Source organism: Anguilla rostrata, chromosome 5 (assembly GCF_018555375.3).
Source record: "Anguilla rostrata isolate EN2019 chromosome 5, ASM1855537v3, whole genome shotgun sequence".
Taxonomy (NCBI): Eukaryota; Metazoa; Chordata; class Actinopteri; order Anguilliformes; family Anguillidae; genus Anguilla; species Anguilla rostrata.
The window spans coordinates 46,893,880-46,914,844 of record NC_057937.1 but is presented as its reverse complement, the minus strand read 5'-3'; the positions used below and the strand labels follow the sequence as shown (position 1 = coordinate 46,914,844).

The following is a 20,965-nucleotide window of genomic DNA, read 5'->3' as shown; positions in this document are numbered from 1 at the left end:
TGCATATTTCCTACAGGCAAATGATTTTTGCGTTACATTCAACAGACACTCTTACCTAGAGCACCATATTCAGACAACATTTTCCGTAGAAAGCGATAGGCGGATGAGGTGTTTGAGGCCTTTTTATTGGCTGGACTGCATCAGCGGGGCCAGCCCTACAAACGCGAATGTCTGTGACTGACTGATGAAGTTACACCGCGCATGTCTGTGACGTTGGCCGGTTTGGTCCCGCAACATACTAGGTTTTAACCTGGTCTTGTTAATACAGGATCTAGCACGTAGGAACTTGAGTATGGAAATGCGAACCAGTTAGTTCCTAGTAAAGTAAGATCATAACTCCACTTCCCATCTAATGAAAAGACAAAAAAATATGTGGTGAAAGTGTTGAACTTTGCAGCAGTATTCCTGACAAATTGGAGTGGATTAAAATGGACCCTGACAAATGTAAATTCACACAAAATGAAGGCAAGAAATTCGTTCTGCAGCTTTGAAATGTAAGAACTATCTGTTTCTGATATAAAAGGTTATGTTTGTACATGCTATCAATGACACCTGTTTAGGATACATTTTAGGTTAGTTTTAGAACTGATTTAAAAATTGTAATCCTGTTACTTTTAACCAGAACATAAACGGACTCTTCAATACAAGACATGCTCATATATTACCAACAGGAGACCTAAAGGTAATCTACGACTAGAACACTCTGTCCCAAAAGTTGCATTAAAAAACCTGAGGTCGGCTAATTTTTTTTGCCTGGAACTATTCCACAGAATATCAGGGAATTCCCATCGAATCCGGTTTCTAAATCACAATTTTAAAATGCTTTTTTATTTAAGGTGTGCTTTTGTTGAGATTTGTTTGGTTGTATTAATGTTTCTGTTTTTCTTATTTAATCCTATTTTTATTGTCTTACTATTTTGTGTCATTTGTTTAATTAACCTATCCAAAGATGTGATCTGTTGTTCTCTTCTATTGTCCAGTTGCTGTACACAATGGATGTCTCCAGGAGAATCAAGAAAACATTCAAGCTGCCTAGTTTATACAGAGATGTACAACTTTATTCATATTTTAAACAATCACATCTAGAAATCCTTGAGGTTCACAAATGTTTTAGGGCAAATAAGTTTGCTTTTTGACCTGTATGCATTGGATCAAAATGAATAGGTAGCAATTTCCAAACCAAAAAAAAAAGCAATGTTTCTTTAGAAGAAACAGAAAGTGAATGTACAGTTACAATATAGTGTTCAGCCAACGTGTAGAGGCTTTGCTAAGGATTGAAGTGTGGTTCAACCTGAAGATACAGAATGGCTTTAACACTTAGGAGAAAATGGCTGTTCCATAAGAAACATAACACTGCATGACTACATGGAGGAGAGAAAAAAAAGCTTTCAAACTCCCCCAGTGTAAGTGTTAAAAAGCTGGTTTGTGTATTAAGTCCAGTTCCTTTAAAATGTCAACAGACATGCATACATGTACTTCCTCTGGAATTATGCATATGTGAATAATTTTGAGAAATCCCTTTTAAGCAGCAGAACTGTCAATTTTTTACAGTTTAAAAATGTTGCTTTCAACATTTGCTCTGTGAAATTTGCTAGTGTACAAAATCATAACTTCCAAATTACTGTCAGGTGCATGACCTTTTAAACTCCATTTCAGTAGAACTGCTTAACACCAATAAGCCAGTTTAAATCAAAAAATGAAAACAAAAATTGATGTGATAACAGATTTGAACACTTCAATGAAAAGACCATTACATGTAATTTCTAAATTGGTAAAAACTTGAATGTGTCTAGTTCTACTTTTTCAAGTGTAGGTTATGATCCCATCTATATCCATTTGGTTCCCAAACCGTTTCAACGGAGTCTTCAAAATCAAAATAGAGCTACCTACTTAATTTGTTAAGAATAAAATTAATTGATCTTTACACAGATATACATGTTAACAGTCCCTCTTTCAGGAAAAGACAGAATAGAGTAGGTCACCCGGTTAATGCACCTCCAAACACTAAAAAGAATTCTGTTCCAATACATGGAAACAGGGTCTCACAGGGTCAAGCCTAACTTTGTTTGTCCTCTGTTTGAACCTTTGTTGTAGAAAAACATAATCACATTGTTACTCTGTTATAGTATGTTCTTTCTGATCTCACATTGTTACATTTCTGTCGACGGATTGCAAAAAATCCACAGCGTATTTTCTGAAGGGATAAGATTCTACATTTTTATATTTAAATAAATTCCTGAAATGAGCGACAAGCATGTCAGTTGTTGGCTGCATCTGCTTGTCGTGGCCAGCTCTCCTCTTCAATCCCAGAATCATATTCCTCCTCAGCAGACTCTTTGGCAGGTGCCCTGAAAACAAAACAAGAACCGTTGAAACGGCACACGATTGTACAGACATCGGCTTGCAGTGCATACATTGCAAAAGTATAAAATGCCTTACCTAATGTACCGGGGATCTGATTTTCCATGAACGACTTCTTTGTTGAGTTCCACAGCCATAATGTCAGAATGTGGCACTTCAAACATGGGTTCAAGCAGCAGCTTTTCCTGTTAAAAAGAACAGCACACCAGGAGGGAACAGTGGTGAGGTGGCATGTTCAGCAGAAGTGCGCACACACACACACACCAATGCCATCTGTGCCCAGGAGTTCCTGGAAACAGTTGAAGTTTCAGTTTGCAGGTACTCTTCAGGTAATCAACTCTTCAGGATGATTAGGTACATGGGCTGCACCTGACAACGCTATAGTGTCCTTCCTTGCTTCTTTCCTATACACATTTATGAGTGTGTGCACACACACCCACACATATTAAAGATACACACTTAATGTTTGTAAGTTATGATGCTCTTACCATAATCGATCTTAGCCCACGAGCACCGGTCTTCCTCTCCAAAGCCAGTCTGGCAATGGCTCTCAAGGCATCTGGAGTTACATTCAGTTCACACTGAAGTGATTTAAAAAGACACAGTTGTTAAAATGAATCCATAGCAATGATCTTTTTAAAAATAAACAGCCAGACTGGTCTGTGCCTGCTCGGTTACTACCCTCAGGCAGTGTACCACTATCTGCACTGCCCATACCACAATCATATTTTCCCCTTCATCCAGGAAGTGTACAGCACACAGACAATGAGCTCACAAAAACACTCTAAATCACTGGACTGTGTATAGGACCCTTGCACCTCACCCTTAAGTCATAACTTATATAACTTATACGATCTGCTGAAGTTCAAACCAAGCATCAAAATGGGGAAGAAAGGTCATTTAAGTGACTTTGAACGTGGCATGGTTGTTGGTGCCAGACGGGCTGGTTTGAGTATTTCATAAACTGCTGGGATTTTCACACACAACCATCTCTTTTACAGAGAATGGCCCGAAAGAGAAAATATCCAGTGAGCGGCAGTTCTCTCAGCGAAAATGCCTTGTTGATGGCAGAGGTCAGAGGAGAATGGCCAGACTGGTTCGAGCTGATAGAAAGGCAACAGTAACTCAAATAACCACTTGTTACAAACAAGGTATGCAGAAGAGCATCTCTGAACGCACAACACGTCGAACCTTGAAGAAGATGGGCTACAGCAGCAGAAGACCACACCCGGTACTAGCAAGTACCTAATAAAGTAGCTGGTGAGTGTATATTTAAATATATGTGTGTGTGTGTGTGTGTGTGTACATGCTAAGGTATTAGGACAGTGATGCAATTTTAGCTATTTTGGCCCCATCCTCCAGCATATGAAATGGAACAATGAAGATAAGGTTAAAGTGCAGACTGTCCGCTTTCGTTTGAGGTTATTTGCACCAAAATCGGGAGATCTGTGTAGGAATTACAGACCTTTTTATACAGTACCAAAAGTAATTGGACAATTGACTGCTCAGCTGTTTCTTGTCCGGCTGTGTGTTGTACAAGAAAGCTAGCAAAAGGTCAAGAGTCTGTTGCTGGTATCTCTCAACATTATAAACAAAGAAGTGTCAATGGCAGTAAAGCAGGCCATCCTGAGGCTGAAAAATTTGAATACATTGATCAGACATGGCCAGCATTGGGTGTATCAAAATCAACAGTTTGGTACATTATTAACAAGCAATAACACACTGGTCAGCTCAGCAGTTAGCAAGCAACCAGGTAGACCACAGAAGACCACTGTTGTGGACAAAGAATACTAGGTAGTGTTATGGCTTTGACATGTACAGTATGGTTGCCACAGGAACTAGCTCACTTGGATCAAACTTTTTTCCTTTTGTATTTTTGTTTATTTTTGCTTTTAGCTATGGGAGTGGGGAGCAAGCATTCAATTGTACATATGCATTCAATTGTACATAGCTACATATGGCAATAAAAATGTGGAGCCTCGAATCTCACCTTGTCCATGCTGAAGAGGGCCTGGTACTGGGGCACCACGGCGTTTCGGGGCTCGATCAGGATGCGCACCAGCGTCTCCTCGTCCAGGCTGTGCAGCGGCACCACCACGGGCAGGCGTCCCACAAACTCAGGGATCATGCCGAACTCGATGAGGTCCCGGGCCTCCACGTGGCGAAGCAGCCGGTCCTTCTCCTCCATCTCCTGCACCGTGTCCACCTCCCCGCTGCTGTTGGCCAGGTCAGCCGCGGCCGCCGCGCGCCGCCCCTTCCCCAGGTTCGACGGCGTGCCAAAGCCCAGGTACTGATCCGCACGAGAGCCGGAGGGGGAACAGCGCACAGCCACGCCTTATTACCACGAACGCTGGGCAATTTTACCTTGAGATTCCTTTTCACTTCATGCTGGATCCAACATTTAAAAACAGACTTGTTTAAAATCAGTGGCTGGATGGCAGGAACTCACCTTTTCATTCTTTCTCCTGCTGATTATTCGGTCAAGTCCATTAAAGGCACCAGAAGCAACAAACAGGATGTTTGTAGTGTCCACTTGCACTGTCTCTCCTCTCAATTTTCTTGAATTCTTTTCAGGAACATTGACAATGGTACCTTCCAAAAGTTTGAGTAAACCCTAACAAAGGACAACCAAAGCAGACAAAATATCAGCACTGACACCAAGAAAAAGATTGTACAGATTCGATCATTTCACAATTCAACATCCTGCAGTAATATTAGTTCACTAGCATCTCTTACTGATGGTAGGTGTTAACCTGTGTGTGCCAGGCAAATCTATCAAAGAAACTAATGGTGCGGTAACCCGAGCAACCCTAACTGACGTAAATTAACCCTACACCTGGCAGAATGAAACCAAAATATGCCCCACTGCTACAGACTCCCAATCTACCAATGACATAGTCCAGAACTGTCACATACATTGGGTACAAGGCCCAATCTGTGCCTGTGGTAAGTGCCTTTTCTGACTGGCACTTGGAAACCCTTCCAAAAATATGTTTGTCATCCACTCCTCAGTTGCAACATGGTTAAGTATGATATTTCATATACTGACTTGCTGTACACCTTCCCCGCCAACATCTCTCAACTGATGAATTCCAGGGACACTTCCAATTTTATCAACTTCATCCAAAAAGACTATGCCTACAAAGGAAGAAAAGTATAATTAAATACCACATATTTTAACTGCTCTTAATCATTATAATGTTTTGAACAATGTTCCTTTATTCTCTTTATTATTACAAATGGACAATGTGACACTATAATTACAATGTGTAATAAAATCTCGAATAAATTGCATTACATTACAGGCATTTAGCAAACACTCTTTTCCAGAGCGACTTGCACAACTTTCACATAGCATTTTCTCATTGTATACATTTATACAGCAGGATGTATACTGAAGCAACGCAGGTTAAGTACCTTGCTCAAGGGTACAACGGCAGTGTCCTACCTGGGAATCGACCCTATGACCTTTCGGTTACAAGCCCAGTTCCTTAGCCATTGTGCTACACTGCCGCCCTATAATAATAACTTCAATACAACTTCAGTGTTACTGAGAACACAAATATAATAACCCCAGACCCACCTTGCTGTGCTTTCTCAACTGAATAATTAGCATCCTGCAGCAGCTTGGCAATCACAGACTCGATGTCCTCGCCCACATATCCGGCCTGGGTCAGAGTGGTGCAGTCACAGATGGCAAAGGGGACATCCAGGCATTTCGCGAGGGTCTGAGCCAAAAGAGTTTTCCCTGTTGATGACAAATGGAATAATTTAAAAGCATCAACATAAAAGGTCACTCTGGAAAGCAAATGAGGGAATACCCCACTTAAACCATGCTACATCTCACCTGATCCTGTTGGGCCCAACAGCACAATGTTGCTTTTCTCCAGTTTAATGTCGCTGTGGTTGGAATCCAGGACCTCGCCTCCTCTCTTCTCCTGTGGGGTCTGCTGGTTCACCTGCTGCTGCATGGAGGCCCCAAGGGCATTGCCATGGGGACTGATTCCAGCAATTTGCAGCAGCTCTGAAACAAGAGAAGGACACAATGTTCACAAAACTAAAAGGACGCCAGTTTGACAAGACTACACGGCAGGGGGACTACACTCAAGACACACACACATTTCCTAATTTCTGCCTCCATGTTTTTACTCCCCAGTCGACCTCCAGGGTGAGCTCAATCTCCTCTTCATCAAAGCCCTAGCAGTTCATAGAATATCACCGCGTTACAATGCTTTGATGGCATTGTATGGGATTTGTCTTTCAAAATAGCCAGCTTTACTTCAAAATGAAAAAGAAAAAATAATTGTTATATTCAAAAGGACAGCAAAATGCACGAGCAGCTTCCTAACCCCATACGATATTTTACTTTGGGGTGGGATGCTTGTGGTTTTGAAAGAATATGCCATTCAGCTCTGAGTTTCAACACTGCCTCAGAAGACACAGAAGCACATCACTGGCGAAACAGTTGTTCCCTTGTGAATTTACATTACCCACAAGAACTGTTATGTAGAAGTAATATCTTTATAAAACAATCCATGTACTCAATAACACAACTGAAATTTTTGAAATTGAGAAAGAAAGACGACACAAATTTGTATAATGAACATTACACAAACATTACACACAGGTAAAGCAGAATCACCTCAGGGCATTATTAGAGATACAGTTTAGGTAAAAAAAAATAAAAGTACATTTTAAGAGCCTCTAACAAAGGGCAGATCGAAATGCAGATGCGGCTCTTCCATTACTTTACTCATGACTTCTGTGAAAGTGATTTCTATTATACAATACTGCTAAGAAACATGACAGGAACTTTTCACAAATGATTACAGCACCTCACATTCACATAAACAGGCACAAAGACACAATGGAAGAGCACATGAATTAAAAAAAGGAACCCCAGCCCTGGTACTCAGTACCTTAAATTGTTTAGCTTACTATGTTCCCAGCATCATACAAATATAGAAGAAATTTTTATTTAATTCAAGCAACTCTGAGATAGCATTGTTACATTCCAGGCCACTGCAGAGAGGAGACAAATATTCAAAGTAGGTGATAATGACTAAATTGGCATATTTCACCCTTTTATTTTCAAGGCAGAATTATGCAGATTCATAAACCTAATTCAAAGTGCTACATGTTTTTATTGCCCTGAACCCTCACAAGTATTCTTCTGTGGTCATGTTTAGTAGCCATTACAACCTTGTTTTTTGTTGGAGGTGACATGATGTTGACAACAGGTTAAAGTTCAAGCTATTAATAATTATGTCCTGCACAGTGTAAAGTTACTGCACGGAGAGAGAAGATGGATAAACTAGGTCACTGGGATGCTTCATATTTCTGCCTGCACATGATCGAGAAAGGCAGCAGCAAGCACTTTGAATGGAATTATTCCTGTGCAGTTTTTGCACTTGTGCAACCACACAGTAAAAGAATATTTGCACGTTTTAACTTTTTTTGCACCATAAAATTCTAGTTCATCATTTTGATTCTGATTTTAGGTGGAATTATTCATTCAGGATCAGGTCATTACTGCATGGCTGTGCTGAAAGGCATAGGATTTTGGCATTTGTACAACACAAAGATTAGTTAATTAAAAAATGAAAAGCACCTAATTCGGAAGGGTAGTTGCTTAGCGTGCCACTCTGGAGCGTACTCTAGTCTTGTAACCTCGGTTAACATCTAACAATCTACAAATATAGGGCATGAGGGATAATCACTTACTTGTAAATCTGTATTCATCTTCACGTCTTCTTATTTCTAGCTCTACAGAAAAAGGATGAAAGTTGTCATATCAAAAGAGCACTATCAAACTACTTCTGCCTCCACAAAAGCCATTGTCAGAAGAGGACGCTCCACTGAACCTCCCTACATAAGCACTACTACCACTTGTTTCCATAATACACGAAAAAGAATGAACTGAAAATGACATTTTACACATTATAATCGATTGTACAAATGCCAAATCACAAAGAGGAGTCCAACAGCCTGCAAATGCAGAAGGAAGTACAATTTTTTTTTATTTTTTATATAGCCTTGTGCTTGTGTGGCAGTACTGACAGCGTTCTTGCTATGGAGACCTGAAAGTCTGGTTGAGGGCACTGCTGGGTGGCTCATTCTGTTAAGGCCGCCACGCTGCGATGCATGGATGAGCCCCATGATTTCCGATCGAATCCGGACCAGTAGTTCCATAAGGCGATGCGCAACTAAATGCTGATTTCATCGCCTAGGGTATGGGAAGATTCAATCAGCTAGGGGTCCGTGCTCTCTAGCAAACCCCTGCTAGTCGATAGAGTGTCTGTGGATTACATGTCAAAGCCGCATATAAAAAGGTCTTCCTCCGACTCCACACTTTGAAAGCTTAGCCAACGTTTTTTGGGGAAGAACTGTGGATATCTAGACTCTCCCCAATCAGTAGTGGGGTTTGCATATGAATGTGGACGCGGTTGCAGATATTTAACCATTCCAAATTAGGGTGGGAACAGCACATGCTGGATCTAGAGTTTTTAAAGTCACCTCACGTCTGGGGCAGCACGTGCACAGATAAAGGTATCTGTTCTTACCAAACGCTCTGAAAAAATTCAAAACCACAGAGAATTAATTCATTCTTCCTTTACATTACAGGTGGGACATATTTGTCTTTCAGGAATCTACATTACATTAGAAATCTTATCCAGGGCGACTTGCACGGCTACCCTGTTTATCAATTAATTGTTTTTGATTAAATTTACATAAAGAACTTTACAAATTAAGTAATGTCCCATCCTGCAATCAAGCCTACAGCCTTCCATTTTCAACTTCAGTTACAAGCCACATTGACAAAATTTCAACCATCAATGTTATAGAACACTAAACCTTAAAACAACCTGTGTGGTTTTTAAATAATATGAACATATAAAGTTAAAAGTAGAATACTGGTGAGAAACTAGGGTTTTGTGTATAATTCAGAAAAAAGAAAACAGCCAGACACTTTTACACAGAAAAAAAACCAAAACAAAAATAAAAACAAAAAACAAAACGAAAAGCACAAACATCTGACACTGACAAACACAAAATTTATCCGCAAAATACATGAAAGCCCAGCAAATGAGGTGTCCATGACAGACTTCTCCCACTCTTGATAAAAATATACAATTGACAATCACATGCATGGCTTCAGACATCCAATGTTTTCCCACACAGTAATGTATGAAATCGCTACTGACTGAATGAATGGAGAAAGCTGCATCAGACATATTTGTTGGATGACAGAAACCTAAGAGTAAACATTCAGAATCCATTTATTAACACAGGGATTCTCAATGCTGATCCAAGAGCCACAGGGTGCGTGGGGGTATCATTTTCACCTTAAAATCAGCAATAAGTTCTGACTCAAGAAATCAGGTGAGGAGGGTTAACTGTAATAAAATGCTTCAGTTGATAAATTAAATGCCGTGTACCAACAAGAATTATCAGACCCTGCGGTCATCCAGGACCAAGGCTGAGAACCCATGTATTAAAACAAGCAGCAAAAAACATCAGCACATCCATCAATATGGAGCTTTTTTCCAAGTGTTTATTTTGACACCACCACGACAGTGACTACCAACCTCGCGGTGTGAGGGAGGTCTGCTTCTCCACTTCAACCTGCTGTCTTGGGCCAGCTGGGATATTGTTGTAAATGCGCTTGTAATGGTTATACACAGCCACTGCTAGCACTTTCTTTGCATAGGACTGGCCGACAACGTACTTATCGAGGTAGGCATAGATCTGAAAGACAAAAAAAATAAATAAAAAATAAAAATGGTAATGTGTAACTCAAATGTGTGACTCAACCAGACATATTCAGACAATCAGAAATTCTGAAAATCTGGTGCAACTGAAAATAAGATAACATGTTCCAGAGGTTTTGCTCAACAGATAAGGGTTTTTCTTTACTTAATTGCACCTTACTAAGGTGGAAAAGTCTTGCTTTTTTTAAACCTTTTTTTAGTGTTCACCTACCTTTTTTGGAGGCGGCGGTGGCTTTTGCTGAAAGGCTAGTTTAACAGCTTCTGCAGCAGATTCCGGCTCTTTATTCAGACCTTTCTTTGAGTCAGTTTCAGAGAGCACCACAAAAAAGTGATGGCACTTCTCACATTTCACGAAGCGTGTTGAAGCTGGAAAAGTGAAAGATTTTTAAAAATCAAAAACAAATCCTTGGAACTACACAAAATTGTGATTCAGTTACTTTGTTGTGAACTGTCATGGTATCCTTTTTTCACATGCCATATTGAGTATAGTTGGACGACAAATAAAATTGTACCTGGAGTCTAAAAATTTTAAATATTCAGTAAAGAACCTGCTCCTGAGGACGTTAACATACTTAGTTATACACATACACACACACACACACACACACACACACACATACATATGTGTCTGTGAGTGCTGGACTTGACAAAGTGATTACAGTTGTTAACTGACTGCTGCAGAAGTGTCCATCTGACCATCAGTATGTTATGCAAGACATTTATTTTTAGAATCATACAATTTGTCCAAGAGGGATGACCTAGTAGAGTCCGATATTCTCCACCAACTTGTGCAAGGCCTTCACATGCAAGAGGCACTGAAAAGAAACTGTAACCATTTTGCAAACCCCTTCTAATTCAGGCACACTTCAAAGCACTTACAGACAAATGTTTCCACATGAGTGCAGGGATCACCGCACTTCGGGCAGCGGAGCTGGCTGCCTCCTTTCCCAGAGCTTCCTGAACTTGCAGATCTCTTCCCTGCTCCCTCACTCAAAGACTTCTGCTTAGTAACAAGGCAAGAGCAGACATGGAACACAATTCCAAAAAAAAAACCCTATCTAAACACCAATAAGGAAAGTAGTTTGCATATTTTAAAACAGAAGATATCACAAGAATCGTAACATTTCCCAGATGGCTGTCACTGGTTATTTATGTAAAGAATAGTCTTTTATGGCATGAGGTAAAAAAAATGAACATGCATACCTTTCCATCTCCTGAGCCATCTTTCGTTGTTCCATCTTTTGATGCAAAATACACTGCGGTCTCTGAGAATGATCTCACAGGTACTCTTCGAGTCAGATGAACTTCATGAGAACTCGGTCTACCAAATGCAAACAACTGAATCCGAGAGCAAGTGAATCCTGAAACACCAAGAAAGCCCATTAGCCATAATAAATCTTTTTATAAAAGGTCTTTTTAAGTTACATTGGTAACTACTGATCTGATATGCACTTCTCTAGAACAGCCCCGTGTGTAATAGTGTCATTTTCACGATCAAAATATTTAACATCAAGACTGATAACTGCCAATTGATGCCTCATAATACAAAAATCAGTATTCGCTAAAATCTGCTTTTACTAAAAAAAATGTATACCATTTTAATAAGCTAGGGGGCACAAGACTGAGAAACCTGTATTAGGAAACAAAATGGCAAAGGCCACATAAAAGAGTAAAGTAAGAATTTAATGGATTTGGTATCTGGATGTTTCAGGCCTGAGACCTATGTATGCATATATGTATGTACGTATGTATGTATCCGTGTGTGAGAGCATGCATGCGTTATGTAACGTTAGCCAGAAACAAGTTACAAAGATCTTAAGTACAGCTAGTTTATGTAACTATGAAAATTGGCAACAAGGCACTGGTTGACACTGAATCGTGGTCTGCATTACTAAACACGTATTCTAACTTTACTGAAAGAGTACTTATGAAAGCATCGAGAGAACTGTACATTTGTAAATAATCTGGGTTTGTCCAAAATATTTTATTAATATTCCATACTGGATACGGTTGCTTTCAAATCTACATTCACATAGAGAGGCCTGTAATTTAGCTAGCGCTGCATGCTTAACTGTTATTACTCTTGTCCCACAATCAAAAGACTAGCTAACGAGCAAGTACTATAGCCTTACCCGACAAGGTTGTCGCTAAACGACAAGCTACAGCCTACGTTACAGGCTAGCGAACGAACTATGTACTAAGGTACGCAGATCTTCCAATAATTGCCATTTAACATCCATGCAAAAGTTATTCAAACAACTGACAATCGCATTCAACCCATAACTAAATGTCATATTTACCAACCTAGCTAACGTCAGGGGCCTACCCCCTGCCTACACACAATGCTAGCCAGCTAGCTAACGGTATCAGGTAAAAGTTGAGCTACACAACTGGAGAACTGGGTTACTCACCTTTGTGTGCTGAATTTATGAGTAATCTCGCCGCAGATGCGCACGTGCAGGACATTTTTTCACTAACAAGGGTCCAGCCACAATTAACAAATAAATTTGTTCAGAAATGTTCGAAGCCGTGTTAGCTTGCCAGCTACACTGTAGCAAAAATGGTAGCTACGGTAACGTAGGGTACGTTCTGTTCCGCAAATACCGTGTGATGTTGAAATGTGTTGGTAGGCCCAAGCCTGTGAAAACAGAGTAACGGATTAGAATATCAAAACAAGCAAGCAAACAATCTTGTATCAGAAAATGATCAAAGCTAAATATTATTAATCGTCACGGTATTGGGACAGATTGTAATTTGCAGAATCCAATTCAAATTAGTTCTGTCGGCATGTTATCGTCTAGTTGGCGAATAGCTAGCTAATAATAACACAGGCAACACATTTTCTGGATCGCTAGCTAGCTACTGTTGTACTTAACTTACGGGTAAATCCGCGAGAGGAACCAACCATACACAATCAGACTAAATAAATTCGTCGAGTCACGGTGAGAACAGAACTCGCGCAGAGTGCTCCAGGTCCGGTTGGCATGTGTAGACTAGTTCCAATGTCACACAGTACAGATCGCATTGGTAAACTCCCAAAACGCAGTTTTCTTGTCTGTGTGTGACAGCACAAATCGCGAAGTGATGTAAGCGCTGCTTGTTACGAAGTAGGTCAGCCACATAGTTTATGGTTATTACTGAAGATTCGAATGTTATATCGTTAGCTGGTTAGACAACAATATTTGTATGAACAGCTTGATACATTCTGCCCCCATGCGCTGGTATTCGATTATTCACCGCTGCACAAAATGCCAAATGTTTTTATTCTAAGTTTTTTTAAATACATTTTTTAAAAACTAATTCTGCGAGTTAATGGAGACATAAAATACATGGAGCCTAATGCACTGTTTAAGGCAGCAGAATATTATGTCACTGTCACTCCCCTTTATTAATTTAACGAAAATGCATATTGTTTATGTTGAGAGGTCGAAGCATTCTCAATAAATAAATGACTTGAGAGAATTGATATGTTTACATACTTTCTTTGCATTACACAAACTATGCAGGTCATGATATAATAGACCTATAGTCCATTCTAGGATCACCCCAGGTTATGTACCGAGGAAACCAAAGTTTCAAAAGATAAAACAGTTTCAAGCAACACTATAAATTAATTATTGTCTATGCCTCCCCATGTTAAGGGCAGTACTTCATTTGGCCACTAGATGGCAAAAAGGAGCACCTGAACAAAAGCTGATTTCTGCTTTTTAGGCATTAACAGCTTCTAATTTCTTAAACTGTAAATTGAGAACTTACAAGTTCTCTTTTGAGGTGACTATAAACATAGGTATACATCTATTTATGGTGGGCAGGACGGTGGTGCAATGGACCTCACAGCAAGAAGGTCCTTGGTTCAAATCCCAGCCGGGACCTAACTGTGTGGAGTTTACATGTTTTCCCCATGTCCGTGTGGGTTTCCTCCAGGCACTCCAGTTTCCTCCCACAGTCCAAAGAGATGCAGGTTAGGTTAATTAGAGAGTCTAAATTGCCCCATAGGTATGAGTGTGTGAGTGATCAGTGTGTATGTCCTGCGATGGACTGGCAAACTGTCCAGGGTGTATTCCTGCCTCTCATCCAGTGCATGCTGGGATAGGCTTCAGCACCTCCCGTGATTCTGACCAGGAATAAGTGGGTATAGATGATGGATGGATGTATTTATGGCATTTAAAACGTGTGTGTGTGTGTGTGTGCGTGTGCGTGTGTTTTATTTCATGGTATTTGCTGTTTACATTCACTTTTTATTTCCTTGTAAGTCTTTGTCCAATTTATAATAAAGAAACTACCTGTCATAGTATTGCAAAATTACATTACATTACATTATAGGCATTTAGCAGACGCTCTTATCCAGAGCGACGTACAACAAATCCCTGTTATAAGTTGGCTGTATGCATTAATACTTTTTATTTATTTGAATTATTCAATTATTATTCACAGATTTCTGTAAGATTTCAGTGTTATCTGCACAAACTGCATTGCAACAACAACTGCAACAACAACAATAATAATCATCATCATAAAGAGGCATGTTTTATAATGAATTTGGGTAAACCTAACAATAAATAAATAAACACTGTCGTTTATGAAAGGACAGTGTACTCTCCAGAATGTTGATTAGATATGTATTGTTTTTGCCAATTCAGTCAGGATTGACTCATGAAAATGGTTAGGTGAGCCTTAGGAGATGTCCCCTGGTAGATATGTTCTGATGACACTTCAAGGATAAAACGGAGCAGGCAGGCTGACAGACAGCTCAGACGTCTTTCTGTCGATTGCTATGGCAAGAAAAGTAAACAGCAGCAGTAAGGAAGGAGGCAGAGGCTTTTTTATTATAAGATATGAAACACACTTTTCCTTCATATTTTATCAAACAGCAAATAGTTCAATTTCCAGTCTTTTATAACCCATTTGTTGCAACACTTCTTTGTGAGAGGTTAATGTCATGAAGAGTGCACTGCAAATGCTTCAAGTGGCTACGATCAGGAATATGTTTTGGGGTGATTGTTTTGGGCTCAGGCTCAGCTATGATACACCTCAATTAAAAGATGACTAGGGAGGGTTTAATTGCCACACCCCCCGGAGACACGTGGGTCAGTTGCCATTTGGGTGGAACACTATTCAATTGTTCGGTGCAAACGCGCAAAGCGGAGGAGCAGTTAAACTAATTTATACTGATTAGGGAGCGATAAAGGACATTCTTCCCTCAGTGCGGTAGCTTTAATTGTACAAATATCAAAAGAAACATTTTATCTTTGGAGCCCAAACTGAGCCTAAACTGTGTCACATGTGCACTAAACCAATCAGAAAAGAGTGCGTTTCAGGAAAGCTGTGACGTTACAGGGGGGGGAGGCTCAGCCCGGAAGTAGCTGCAAAAATGTCATATGATTTGCAATAGTGTGTGAAAGGAATAGAACGGTAATTAGCTGGCGTCCGGACACTAGTACGTGGTTATCCATCGGACAGAATGATGTGGTAAATAACAAGAAATGTATTTCACTATCATTTGTTATTTTGCTAAACAAATGTTTTTGCTGTAAACTTAATATTTACCTTGCAATTAAGACAACAGCAGCTAGATAACTTTTATCTTATGAAAATGTGGCGGTGTATCTAACTTGGCTAGCTAGCTAATGTTTATGTTATCTCTATAATCTATAATCAACGTTACTAACTAGTAACGTTCGGTATCTAAAAGCTTAGTTAGAACGAGCTGACTGACTAGTTCGTCATAGCCTGCATTAACCGTGGTCTCATGTCGACTATCTTGTATTTAGATTATCGTCGGATGATTGTCAGACCTAATAATCTTGCGTGAAAGTGGAAGACAACTAACACATAAATGCTGTTAGCTAGATGCAACACATTCTGTGGATTGGGAGATGTTATTATTCCTGTAGTAATTAACGCTAGTTTAATAGCTAACGTTATCAACTACTGGCTATATGTACTATAAAGGTTGTAGACATTAGGCTTGTCAGCTGGTTAATTCATTTACTGGCTGGCTAATTCAGTTCCATAAATTTTACTTTAATTATTTTACTGGCCTAACGTTAGTATTGCTATTACAAAACTGTTTTCTCCTAACTTGTTTTTTAACCGTAACAAGGAGAGGCTAACATTTCCAAACTAACTAAAACTAAAAGAAAGGAAATAAAATGTGATGTTTATATAATTTCCGTATTATCTTTGATCGCAGTTCACTATTTTGAATGAAGATGGAGCCAAGTCATGGGCCAGTAAAATAAAACGAGTTGCACCTAATCTTATGTGTGAAACTTCTTTTACTCAAGATAACATTTTGGTCCTCACATACAAGCACTGGTTTTGGCTGACAGAGGCCCAATTTAATCTTCTAGGCTATGTATTTTTGGCTGGACCGCAACAGCGTGGCCAGCCCTACAAACGCGAATGTTTGTGACTGAGTGATGAAGTTGGTCGGTCGAGTTATGAAGTTACACCATTGGTCGGCCGTTCCAGCCATGTACTAGGTTTTGTTTAAAACTATTTTGAAAATTATTTAGTTGTTAACATTATTGTTGTCTTAAATGCTAGTTAATGTGCAAGGTCCTTTGCCCCAGACATGGAGGAGATAAGAGTATCTCCTGACTACAACTGGTTCAGAAGCACAGTTCCACTTAGAAGAGTAAGTTTTAAATGGTCTTTTCTTAATTGACGTTAGCAAATTGATTAAAGATGGCAATAAGGGTAGATTATCCTATGGTTGCATTTAAGACCGCACAACATGTTTTATATGCTTGCAGAGTCCTGCTCTATTAGACATGTTTTTTCCCTGTGGTACTGATCTTCTTGTAGGCTATAGGCAGTTTGTTTTAAAGTATTTGCTCACGTGTTATTCTAATTTAAATTTGCATGGGATTTGCAACTGTTAGAGCCATTGGGAAATTGTAAATTTTGAAGCACTGTGAAAGGCTTTGTCATAAAAGTACCTACCAATATTCAAAATGTCACCGTCACCCCCCCCCCCCCCCCATTTTTCATACTTAACCTCTGTAGTTACCCTAGCATTAGAAAAATAAATGGTATGTTATGGTATTTCATTGGTGTGAGTGCTTTAGTTGTTTAGTTGACTCTGTTTACTTGTAGATAATTGTGGATGATGATGACAGCAAGGTTTGGTCCCTGTATGATGCTGGGCCCAAAAGCATTAGATGCCCCATCATCTTCCTGCCTCCAGTCAGTGGGACAGCTGAAGTGTTCTTCCAGCAGCTTCTGGCACTGACAGGCTGGGGATACAGGGTAATCTCGGTGAGTGCTGCTCTCAACGCCCACTGCACTGACATTTATGGCCTTGTGTTATTCACTGGGTTGGATTTGAATTGTAGTTTTGTAACCATGGCAACAACTTGATGAAGGTTCTGAATATGACTGCAGATGTATTATGTTTATTTACGCAGTATTATCTTTTCCTAAGGACATCTTGTGTAATTCATAGTTTGGGCTTTTTTTTGGGTAAGTAGCGGAACATTGTCTACAGTCCACTACCGGAATGATAATACAAAACTGGGGTATGTCCTAATGTAAGAGGTACTAATAACTCAAACGTTTTTTTTTTTTTTTTGTAAAAATGTTATAGAAATTTTAAATTGAGGGAACAGTTTCACAGAAAATTCACTTTCTTGTCAAGAAAGGATATCTTTACTCGGATACTATTTTCTAGTATACCATAAATGACAAATGAGTCATGGAATATTACCACAGGTTGTCCAACTCAAGTCAGGCACATCTAAATTGTACTATTCTTTTCCTCAGCTCCAATATCCGGTTTACTGGGACCTGCTGGAATTTTGTGATGGATTCAGGAAGCTACTCGATCACTTACAGCTGGACAAGGTTTGATGTTTTGACTTTTTTGTGATTATGCAGACCTTACGAAAATGATAATCCACTACATTTAGAGTGTTTCATTAAATTAACTGGCAATTTTTCATTTTTACTATCAAAGGTTCACCTTTTTGGTGCTTCTTTAGGAGGTTATTTGGCCCAGAAGTTTGCTGAATGTACGCACAAATCCCCCAGAGTGCACTCTCTTATCCTGTGCAATTCCTTTAGTGACACATCCATCTTTAACCAGACATGGACAGCAAACAGGTAAAATGAACTCTGTGTGTGTGTGTGTGTGTGTTCATGTACGTATACTATATGACCAAAAGTATCTGGACACCCCTTGGTCTGGGGCTGTTGTTCATGGTTTGGGCTAGGGCCCTTAGTTCCAGTGAAGGCAAATCCTGATGCTACAATCACATTTTACAGCATACAATCACATTTTAGATGATTCTGTGCTGCCCCAACAGTTTGGGGAAGGGCCTTTCCGGTTTCAGCATGACAATGCCGCCGGGCACACAGCGAGGTCCATATAGAAATGGTTTTGTTGACAAAGATGTGGAAGAACTTGCTTGGCTCGAATAGAACCCTGATCCATCCAACTCCTTCGGGATCAATTGGAAAGCCAACTGCGTGTACACCGAAGCTTTATACATTGTTTACTTGTTGTTACAGTTTTTGGCTGATGCCTGCCTTCATGTTAAAGAAGATTGTCCTTGGCAATTTTGCAAAGGGACCAGTCGATCCAAAAATGGCAGATGCTATTGACTTCATGGTTGATCGGGTAAGATTGATGGTTCAGTCGATCCATTACACACACCCATCCTACTCATGTGACTTCTGTGATCTGTTGCGGTATCATTCAGAAAAGTGCCATTGATGCAAAAGATTTCACATGTATATTAAATACATTTTAATAAATTGGTCTTCACTTAAAAAGTCAAAGTGAGTAATGTTTGAAATCTGAGGTTATTACTGTGGAGGGGGGACATGGTGTTCTTCAGCTCAGGATCATGGGTAATGAATATAACTTGCATGTTAGGCAGAGGGTGTGCAAACTTTTTTTTTTACGACTGATTTGTTGACAAAATGCATGTTCTACTCTGTTGCTTGGGAACCAGCTGGAGAGCCTGAACCAGAGCGAGCTGGCTTCGAGATTGACACTGAATTGTCAGAATTCCTACGTGGAGCCGCACAAAATAAAAGATGTCACAGTGACCATTATTGATGTAAGACCAATGTTATTTTTGTTGAGCCTTAGTCAACATGCAGCTGGCAGGTCTAACATTTGTTTGGATTGGATTAGTTTGGATTGTTAATGCCTTAGGTACAAGGCAGTAAACCTTATTTAGCAAATTATGTCTGCTACTATATTATTCTTTTTTTTTCTGTGAGTGTGGCTGTATGTGCAACGGATGGCTGTTATTCTCTTTGAAGGTGTTTGATCAGAGTGCGCTTTCACATGAAGCGAAAGAGGAAATGTATAAACTCTATCCAAATGCCAGACGAGCTCATCTGAAGACGGGAGGAAACTTCCCCTACCTTTGCAGAAGTGCCGAGGTCAATCTGTACGTACAAGTGAGTGTCCATGTTCCTTGCTTCCGTTGAATTCTGTATGAGTCTGCCTGTCTTCCACCATTTTACCCCAGGAGTTTTCACCAGAGCCTGTGTTCTGCATTCTTGCAGTATCATACAGGGAAGGCCTTGGCTTTTCAGTCTGATTAACGTCTGCTTTGTATGAGTTTATTTTTCCCCCTCAGCTGTTCAAATGTTTGTGATGTTTGTCTTTTGATTGCCGGTTACGCATGTGTGCTTTTGTAGTCAATCCAGGTGTGCATAATGATCCGTACTGGGCTTTTAAAGAATTTGTATTGTTCCGCAGATTCACTTGCGGCAATTCCACGGCACAAGGTACGCGGCCATCAACCCGGCCATGATCAGTGCAGAGGAGCTGGAGGTACACAAGAGCAGCTTAGGCAACGGCAGGGGCAGTGACGAAGACCAATAGGAGCCTCCCTCCATCTCCTCTCCCTGCTCTGGCTCGTACGCTGAGCTGGTGGCACATTTCTCCTCAGCTACCAGCAGACTCACAGAATCTTTAACACCGATCTAATCACTGTGGACGGTTGGCATTGTGATGGGAGAACGAGGCTTTGTGAACCCTATAATGGATGCTAAATCTTTGATTCCTACAAACCAATCATTGCTCCCTGTGGCAAAATGTGATCTGTTCAGAAACAGTTTAACACTATAGCTTCACATGCACTTTAGGGTTCACACAGCCTCCCTATTCAATCAATATTAGAATATTGACCAATCAGCATTTCAAACAGAGATCTTTTTCGGTCTCAAGGTTTTTTTTTTTTTTTTTTTTTCTTCTAAGATGCAGATTTCAGTTAACACAATAACTATAGTAAATATAGGAGCATATTTTATTAATTGTTACTGTAAATAATTATAAATTGGCTTTGTTTAAAAAAGACAGAAAAAGCCTACATATGAGGCCATCTTTTGTACCCGTTTGCCTTATGATTCTAATCCTTTGTACTCAATTGTTCATGGACTTTGTACTGTGCCACTTAAGTCATTGTTTTTCTTCTTGGTCTTCAAGTTTTTATTCTAGCACTTTTGTTGTACTGAATATGAGCAATGATTCCTGCACTGATAAATAAGGCTAAATGATCTACTGATGTTTCAAGGATTACGGCTGGAGAGAGAATTGTGTACACAGATTTTTTTTTGTTGAGGAAAATGAGTTTCACATCTTTGATTAAATCTATCTTGGTTATCCACCCCCTGCCTAGTCTTGGTGGTGATTATTCTGAGTGAAGTCTTTTAAACGGTGTTTCATTAACTCTAGGAAGGGAGTCAAAAGGAAGGATCTTTGTCATCACTGTGCCATTTAGTTTGAACCTGAATGGATCACAGGGCATGTTCCCTTAATTTGAAGCTGGATAGATCACAGGACATACTCCTTAACTCAGACATATGTG

General features: G+C 39.8%; 2 protein-coding genes across 3 annotated transcripts; one reads left to right on the top strand and one right to left on the bottom strand.

The window, feature by feature from the left end:
* Positions 1-1,036: 1,036 nt before the first annotated feature.
* On the bottom strand, positions 1,037-13,311 carry clpxa (caseinolytic mitochondrial matrix peptidase chaperone subunit Xa). Of its 2 annotated transcripts, XM_064336643.1 has the most exons (15): positions 13,014-13,311; positions 12,545-12,771; positions 11,337-11,494; positions 11,013-11,133; positions 10,345-10,499; positions 9,951-10,110; positions 8,086-8,127; positions 6,209-6,385; positions 5,945-6,109; positions 5,411-5,499; positions 4,811-4,975; positions 4,352-4,651; positions 2,850-2,942; positions 2,440-2,546; positions 1,037-2,348 (listed from the first exon to the last, which is right to left on the bottom strand). In XM_064336643.1, the coding sequence occupies exons 2-15, from the start codon at positions 12,597-12,599 to the stop codon at positions 2,258-2,260; spliced, it is 1,878 nt and encodes a 625-aa protein (XP_064192713.1). In that variant the 5' UTR covers positions 12,600-12,771; positions 13,014-13,311; the 3' UTR covers positions 1,037-2,257. The 2 variants fall into 2 exon arrangements, with proteins under 2 accessions (XP_064192713.1, XP_064192714.1); XM_064336644.1 differs by lacking the exon at positions 8,086-8,127.
* A 2,140-nt stretch (positions 13,312-15,451) lies between these two features.
* Positions 15,452-20,765, top strand: spg21 (SPG21 abhydrolase domain containing, maspardin). The gene is made up of 9 exons (XM_064336642.1): positions 15,452-15,602; positions 16,683-16,773; positions 17,235-17,396; positions 17,901-17,981; positions 18,094-18,239; positions 18,648-18,756; positions 19,094-19,201; positions 19,410-19,550; positions 19,855-20,765. The coding sequence occupies exons 2-9, from the start codon at positions 16,711-16,713 to the stop codon at positions 19,978-19,980; spliced, it is 936 nt and encodes a 311-aa protein (XP_064192712.1). The 5' UTR covers positions 15,452-15,602; positions 16,683-16,710; the 3' UTR covers positions 19,981-20,765.
* Positions 20,766-20,965: the final 200 nt, after the last annotated feature.